The sequence below is a fragment of the Quercus lobata genome, chromosome 2, assembly GCF_001633185.2.
Source record: "Quercus lobata isolate SW786 chromosome 2, ValleyOak3.0 Primary Assembly, whole genome shotgun sequence".
Lineage (NCBI taxonomy): Eukaryota > Viridiplantae > Streptophyta > Magnoliopsida > Fagales > Fagaceae > Quercus > Quercus lobata.
Genome location: NC_044905.1, coordinates 64,651,734 through 64,660,463, shown reverse-complemented (window position 1 = coordinate 64,660,463; position 8,730 = coordinate 64,651,734). Strand labels below are relative to the sequence as shown.

Genomic DNA, 8,730 nt, shown 5'->3' with positions numbered 1-8,730 from the left:
TTAGATTTTTTTTTTTCTTTTTACACCTTTTTATTGTCCACTAATTTGATTTTTGGAGAGAAAATAGCTTGTTTGGAAAATATTTTATTTATAAAAACGCATACAGTTAAAAGGAAACCAAATGTCCACTCCACAATGCATGATATTTATTTACAGACCAAAACATATACCTGTTCTACTTACAGATATGAGAGAGTGCAAGCTAGAGACCCAAGGCACAAGTGAATCTGATCCATATGCTTACTTAAGCTAAGAGACATCTTAAGGACTTATACCATTCATACATGCTTATAAGAGTAAAACTTAGGTATAGTTTTTTAGGTGCAGTATATTAAGTCTTTTAATTGAATTCAAATACTTTTGCTTTAAATTTGGTTGTTTTAGGAAAATGCATCACTACCCTGATCTTATTGATCAATATAATTAAGTGTTTAAATTTAATTGGAGAACATAATATACTGCATCTAATTAAAATGTGTACAGCCTGCTATTCTTTATTAATTAATTTGTAGCAGTATATCACAAGACCTACTTCAAACTTCAAAGTACCCCATGCCATGAGCAATGATGATTAAAGGTAGTGGTTTCGTGCTGTAAATTGAAAGACAGCTCTGCGTGCATTTGCTGCATGTTCATCTACTGAAGTAGGTCCGAGGTGAGAAGAGGCGACGCGGCGAGAACATCCCCATATACCTTGGCGAAGCGAGGCCATCAATGGAACGATACTCAGGTATGCTGAAGCCTTGACGGTCCTCGTGTAGTTTTCTATTATTATTATTATTGTTCCCATTGAAGGTGCCGTACCTGAACAACTTGCCAACCCATGATTTCTTCTTTTGTGCTGTGCTCTTGTGCTCGGCATTGTTCATCTTCTCACTTAGGTACTCCCTCACCGCATGCAATCCCTGCTCCATCACCTCCATGGGAGGCGAACTCAGCGGGTTCCCTTCCACACTCAGTTTCTGGAGCTTTCTCAGGCATCCCATGGAGTCTGGTAGGCTTTTTATCTTGTTGTAGCTCACATCCAGTTCCACCAGGTTGATGAGGAGACCTATGGAGTATGGTAGGGTTTCCAAGTACTGGAAGTTTTGGCTAACATTGAGGACTTGGAGGTTCGTGAGGTTCTCAAGGTCATCAGGGAGTAACCGGAGGCAGTTAAGCCGGGCGTCTAAGACACGCAGGGCGGTCAGGTGAGAGGTGGAGCTTGGGAGGAATACGAGCTTGTTTGAGTTAACATGGAGCTTCTTTAGGTTGGTAAGCTCAAAACCAATGGTGTCTGGGAGCTTGCTCAGCTGGTTGAAGTTGGCATTCACTTCTTCTAAGGATCTGCAGGAGGGCCGAGGTGCATGCATCAAACCACAAATTGTTAACCATGGTGTGTGTATATATATATTAAAAATTAAGCTGGTTTAAAAAAAAAAATGATAGTCTTCATTCATCTTTTGTTCATTTCAAATGATCAGAATCAGAATTTTCTGTTTTCAAAAATAAAATGACCATGTCCATTTTATAGTCAATATTTAGTTTTTAAAGATTAAGGATATATATAATACCATATTATTTAAAATTTAATTCAAAATCAATAATAATCAATATTTTAAATAATTATTACATATGCACTAAATCTCAACCAAGTTTTTCTTAAATTTAAAGACAAATAAAGCGGTTCTTGTTAAAAAAAATTTAAGGTTTAGGGTATATAGGTTAAATGTGTATCAATTACTGGAATATAATTTTTTTTATACCAAATATAGAATTAAGTTCATGTTTTCACTTTTTCCAAAATTTTAGAAAATTATTAGGCACTTTTTTCGGAATGTAACATGGTATTTTATCATCATCTCATGTGATTAGTGGATCCTATCATAAGTTTAATTAATAAAACTTATTATTACATAATAGAAAGGCATACCACATAGCTGTATTTTAAGAATATTAAATAATTTCTTCAAATTTTTTTCTTCTCCTAGCTAGCATATATTATTCCTGGTAAACAATAGATATTTGCATTTTTTTTTTATACAAAATAAAATTTCGACTCTAATTTAATCTAAATGTATATATATGTGAAGCTCCATTTTGGAGACTTGAACCCCGACTCTTACCTCCCATACCTCACAAGTATTTATATTTGTGAAATGAATGACCATTGCACCAAAGATATACGGTGATATAGATATTTGCATTAGACAAACGGAAAAGGATTGTTGAGCGGCTATCTCGCATCAATCTACCAGACATTTAATTTAATTTAATTTTTTTAGTATTTTGTCCGTATATGCTATTTAGTGCTTTCAGCCTATAATCTTTCTCCAGAACACAATGGACGGTTTCAGATTACAATATCTAGAGTGAACCTTTTCCTTTGCATGCGTGTAACTGTTGCTGTATTTTGATTATTTTCTATAAAACAAATGAAAGAGTTTTTTGACTTTTGTTGTAGTCTATCATCCTATTTGTAATAGTCAATTTTTTTGATGAACCCTATTCGTAATAGTCAAATGTACCATTTATCACACCCAAAAAAATGCCAATATAAACATAAACATGCTTTTTTTTTTGTTGGTATTATTATAAAATAATGTTAATTTTTTTTTAGTAAGGGTATGGTTAATTGTTATGCACGAAAGTATTGTGAAAACCACTCATATCTGCGAGTAAGAAAATGATTTCCTTACCAAGTAAAAATAATCTACTTATGTATAAACAATAAATTTGAATAAAAAATGATGTCATGTATTGCAAATAAAACTCTAAAAAATATATAATCAAAGGATTTAGTTAATGTATGACTTTAGAATATACATTAATCATTAGTTTTAGGAAATTTTTATAAAAATTTGAAAAAACTGAAAAAAAAAAGGTTGATAAATTTTTCATTTTTTCTTAAAATATGACGTAATAAAACCATAATCAAAATATCAAATCAATCATGACGTAGGAAGAGAAAAAAGAAAAGAAAAAGAAAGATATATTGCTTATGTGAACAGTGATGTTAGGTAGGTATGTGATGTAAAATGGTGTATTTAGTCAAAGATAAAGAAGCACAACAAAGCCTAATAATATTGGATGGTTGCGTGGTGGTCAGTACACTCATTGGATTCAAACTAAATCCTTTGTTGTGAACAATTATCCCGACACAAGTATCAAATCACAATTAATTATTTAGTAACAGCTTTTGATAAATTTGTGGCATCCACTTTCATCCCTCGTTTACTTTTTTTTTTTTTTGGTAAAAAAAATGGGTAGGGGATGATTAACATGCCAATCCTACCTAGACGTGATTATAGTAGTATTTTATCCGTTTGGTCCGGGTCCTGCTGGGGTGCAGGAGGACACAGTGAATCATAGCTTTCCAGCCCCATTCACTGGGTCCGGGTCCTACTGGGGTGCAGGAGGACACAGTGAGTCATAGCTTCCCAGCCCTACAAGAGGCATTAGTGATCCTAGGCTGCCAAGGAAGGCAACCCCACACAAGTCCATATTCGGACTCAAATATGGAACCTCACCCTTGATGCAGTTCTTTGTGCATCACTTAACACCACTAGACCACACCACCTTAGTGGTCCTTGTTTACTTTTGTAGAAGAAAATGAATGAGTCAATGAACCAAAATATTAGCATAGGTAGGTGTTATTTTCATGGTATATTCTCTATGTGCTCCCAATCAAATTTTATTTCTTGAAAACCTTGGAACTACCTTTCATCAGCACTTGTCTTTTTTTTTTTTTTTATGCAAAACAAGAGATTTATCTACTAAGACTTATCATTCTCTACTTTTTTTAAGAAAGCTATTTATTAAGACTAATCAATTATTTATTAGATATGTTGCTTGTTCATGCTTATAGATTTTTTTTGGAAAGATAAAATTATATTTTACCTAATTATTATAAGTTTATAACTGTTGTTATTTCTCTCACCACTCTATATATTTATAATTAATTATGGAGAAATTAATTATTATAATTGACATTTATTCATTCACTATTAATTATGATATTTAAAAATCAATCACCTCTCAACCATCCTTTTGTTTTTTCCTCACAATTTTTTTTTGCCGCTTCATATCTTCATCTATATTCTAAATTTTGTCCTTTTATTTTTAACAAACCCTTTTGACAAATTAAAACATGAAATCACTAAATTCTACTCTCTTTGTAGTAGAATACACATGATGCATGCACATAAATCATAATATGGAAAAACGGGTGCACTAAATATTATTGATCTTTTTTTCTTTTTCTTTTTTGGGTGTGTGGTTATGATTAGGTTATTTAATGTTTTATATACTACTGTATATGTTTTACTTTTTCTTCTCTAAAAAGCTTAAAATAACTTCCATGATAATCCATAGGAAACAGAATTCAGAGCTGTTAATTTTTTTTTTTTTTTTTTAAATTACTATTTAAAAAAAAAAATACCAGGCAGTGACTTAATGTTAAAAAGCTTGGTGTGCTAGGTAGCTACACGCAAGAAGTGCATGAGGGGAGCACAGACCTGCAGTTCTCAATGGTTTTCGGTAGAAATTCAATATGGTTGCCGGAGACGTTCAAAACCTTGAGCTTAGAAAGACAGCCAATTGAATTTGGGAGCGATTTAAGCTGATTTGAGTGCACGTCAAAAACTACCATATTTAGCAATCTCGCTATTAAGGACTCCGGTATGCTCTGTCAAATTTACAACCAAACGATAATTTGTTACCACATACAAGTATATGTTATGAAAATCCAGCATAATAATATTTGATCAATTCATCTTCTCCAGAAATCAAACACCTGTTTGGCTGTTTACACTTCACAATATCTCCAGAGAAAAATTATCAATTTCACTTGAATATAAACCCACTTATACACCATTAGATATAAGAAATAAAGTCTTACCAAAAAAAAAAAAAAAAGATATAAGAAATAAAGTAAAATTATGTCATTTATTTAAAAAAAATATAAAAATAAAATAAAATCTTAATCGTAAAATAAACTTTTTGTCTAAGCTTTCATTGGTAAGTGAGAACCGCTTACCGACAAAGATTTTGATTATTGGAGGAAATTATATATCTGGGTTTCATATATTTTGGTTCAGAGAAAGAGATAGATCTTGGTAAAGAAAAATCACTAGAATATTATTGATGAAGAATACCTGAATATTGTTATTAGAGAGGTCCAAATTGCAAATAGTCCCAAGGTTAAGGGAAGGACTAATAGGGACAGCCTCCAAGGACATGCCACTCAAATCCACAATTTCCAATCTCTCTTCCTTTATGGAACCCTTCTTCTCCATCCTCTTCCTCACATCTATCCTCGCATGTTGTTGCTGTTCATACATCATCCTTACAAACACCACAAAGATTTTCTACACCCTCACCTAGAAAGTATGACACAAAATTTTCTACAATTATAGAGCCTAATAATAAGAAGGTGGTATTTTGGATAGGAAAGAGCTTAAAAACCAGAAAAGGTATCTCTTATAATTTTTGTTTGGGTGCAAAGAAAGAAGCATGATTATATATACATTGGACGGAAAGGACTGCAAAAGGACGTACGGGTGGGTTGAGTTTGATTGAGGTACCTACCACGTGTGAATGACGTTTTGTTTGTTTGTTTTTTGGGGGGGACGTACAAGGCCGTGTACTAAGGCCTGAGTCCTTAAGGGTTGCGTGGCCATGTCTCCCACTTGATTAAGTCAACCCCTCCCTTTTCTATTGAAAAAATAGGCCTATAAACCCCTCCCCCACTCGGCTGCACGCGAATCTCGGGTGGCTTTTATTATTGTTTGCCATTTTCACATTTTTGTTTTTGTGTTTTAGACTTGGAATTCCTTTTGTTTATCGAGCCTAATCCAACTTGGAATTGTTTTTAGTTTTTGACAACAAGAAGAAGATAATAATATGTGTAATCATGAGTCATGACTACCTACTCTCTAGTCTCTAGTCCGTACTCCCTTCCTTTGTTCTTGAGCAATTAGTCACTCCTTCTAGAGGAGTCTTTTTACAGGAGTATTTTTATTTTTATTTTGATAAAAAGGGGGAAGCCTTATTTAATTATATAACAGAATTTATACATCCACAACCATATCCAGCCTCAAGGGACATATTTTACTATTTCCTAAGCCTACCATATCCCTTACAAAACACTGACACACCAAATTGGGACAAGTATCATAGATTTTCAAAAGTTGTTGTTGGTGGTTTTCCGTTTCGCTAATACATCAGTGCATTCGTTTGCTTCATGGTAGACATGGTGCACCTGGACCTCCCATGCCCGCTCCATAAGGCTCCTGGAATCACATAGTAAAGGAAACACATCAGGAGGGAAATTAGAAGTTGTTGTAGTTAGCCAGACTAGCACTATCATAGAATCAATCTCTAGTTGGATAAATTTGAATCCCAAATCCCATGCCAACATAAGGCCCTGACGCATTGCGCCTAATTCGGCCATATTGTTAGTTGTAATACCCATACTTAAAGAAAATCTTGATATCCATGACCCTGAGCTATCTCTTAGCAAACCTCCTACCCCTGCCATACCTGGGTTGTCTAAAAAACTACCATTCGTGTTTAGGTTTATAAATGGTTCAATTGGAGCCATCCACTTGATAACTTGAGAGATACTAAGTTTAACTATTTTATCAGGGCATGCTAAGTAAAAGAATTTTGTAGTTGCTTGGACCGTTTTGTGGACAAGTTTATGCTGGGAGCTATATTGGTTTTTAAATATACGCTCATTTCTAGCTAACTATAAATATTGCCAACATAGAAATGGAAAGTATATTTTCCAAAGAAGTTGCTGGTGCAGGATAACGCTATCAAAAGTAGCATTGGTTTGAAGCCAGGATTGTAATGATGTTTGAAAAAATGAAAGTGGCAGGATACTCAGGGATTGACACCAGACCCCCTTGGGCCAAAGGCAATCTCTTAATATGTGTATCGTTGTTTCAGAAGTGTTGCATCTAAGGCATCGATCATTCATATTTGGGTGAGAGAATGCTAAATAATGCCTTGTGAGAACCCGATTGCGCATGGCTTTCCAAATGAAAATTTGGATTTTTTTGGGGCAGTGGGGTTTCCAGATCCAATTCCATAGCGGTTTATTTATAGGAACATTGTCTTGTTGGTATAAATATTTCAAGGCCAACCTAACCGAGCAAATACCATCATTGTGAAGCCACACAAAGGAATCAGGTATCCTAGTAAGCTGCACCACAGGAATACCTTTAATAAGTTGCTCGAGTTGCATTGGGAGGGGAACTTGAAGGATGTCTAATGTCCAAGCATGACTATTTCGCAAAAAGCTAACTAAACATTGTTCTTCATTTGGCATTAGGGGGCCTTCAATGCGACTACGTAATGTGCCCCCAGGGATCCAATGATCCTCCCAAACTCGAATATTTTGGCTGTCCCCTAAGATCCATATCATACCTTGCCATAACCATTGTATTCCTTCATGTAGGGCTTTCCAAGTGTGGGACCCTCTAGGGTTTCTGACACTTTCAAAAACATTTGTATGGGGAAAATATTTGGCTTTTAACACTTGGGCCCATAACATATTTGGCTGCCATTGAAGTCTCCAAACCTAGTTCGTAAGAGTTGCCATATTCATATGGCGAAATGTTTTAATGCCCAGCCCCCTTGCTTCCTTAGGATTTGTTATAGTTTCCCAGCTAATAGTATGATAACTTCTATGATGGTTCGTGTCTCCCCATAAGAATTGACAATTGATTTTATCTAAGTTCTGACTAACTTTCTGTAGGAGCAGAGTTGTTTGCATGGCATAGTTAAGAATGGAAGCCACTGTAGATTTGATCAATGTGACACAACTAGCCACAGACAGATATTTGGCTTGCCAACCTTCAATTTTCTTTTGGATTTTATTAATTAAGTATTGATATGCGTTAGCCATTTAGCATGTGATAAAAATAGGGGTTCCTAAGTAGGTGCCTATTTGCGTTGTGGTTGGTATATCAAATATTCTTGCAATTAGTTCTTTTGTTCTCCGTCCTGCGGGGGGGGGGGGGGGGGGGGGGGGGGGGGGGGTATTATGTGAAAACTAGATACGTGATTTGTGATTACTAATAATTTGGCCAAAACAATGACAAAATTTTTGTAAAATGTTTATAAGGTTCTGGCATACCGTTAACTTGGCTTTGGTGAACAGAAATATATCATCTGCAAAGAATAAATGAGATATTCTAAGTTTTCCTCTGAACACAATGGGGTGGATCGTCTTGTTCCAAACCGCCTTTTCCAAAAGAATGGATAGCGTTCCAAGCACAGAATAAAGAGATATAGGGATAATGGATCTCCCTAGCACATTCCCCTAATGGGGACCACTTTCGGGAGCGGAGAGCCATTCCACTGAATATGATATCGTGTTCAGGAGAGCATGTTCATAATAAGTTTAATTGAAGTTGGCGGAACTTGAAAAAACTTAAGCGATTCCTGAATAAAAGACCATTCTAATCTATCATATGCTTTGTCCAGATCTAATTTTAGTGCTATGTGACCCCTTTTCCCACCTTTACGTACCAGTGTATGTATAATCTCCTAAACTAGAATAATATTATCACTTGTCCGGCAACCTGGAACAAACCTTACCTAACAAGGATTGATAATATTTGCAATATAGGGTTTGAGTCTCTGCAGGATAATTCTAAATACCAATTTATATAGAGTATTACATAAACTGATTAGTCGAAAATGTGTGTGATCATATCTAGGTGGGGCACTTTTGGGATA

General features: G+C 35.0%; 1 protein-coding gene across 1 annotated transcript; it reads right to left on the bottom strand.

Moving 5' to 3' along the window:
• Positions 1-205: 205 nt before the first annotated feature.
• LOC115978154 (plant intracellular Ras-group-related LRR protein 6-like) lies at positions 206-5,497 on the bottom strand. Its single transcript, XM_031100173.1, has 3 exons — positions 5,136-5,497; positions 4,497-4,666; positions 206-1,326 (listed from the first exon to the last, which is right to left on the bottom strand). The coding sequence occupies exons 1-3, from the start codon at positions 5,322-5,324 to the stop codon at positions 633-635; spliced, it is 1,053 nt and encodes a 350-aa protein (XP_030956033.1). The 5' UTR covers positions 5,325-5,497; the 3' UTR covers positions 206-632.
• Between the last annotated feature and the right edge of the window lie 3,233 nt (positions 5,498-8,730).

Excerpts from the sequence above, each read along its gene's own strand:
- LOC115978154 (XM_031100173.1), bottom strand. The coding sequence starts at position 5,324 with ATGATGTATGAACAGCAACAACATGCGAGGATAGATGTGAGGAAGAGG. Across the intron at positions 4,667-5,135 it reads TCTCTAATAACAATATTCAG|AGCATACCGGAGTCCTTAAT; the intron begins GTATTCTTCATC and ends TAAATTTGACAG. Across the intron at positions 1,327-4,496 it reads AAAACCATTGAGAACTGCAG|ATCCTTAGAAGAAGTGAATG; the intron begins GTCTGTGCTCCC and ends GCCCTCCTGCAG.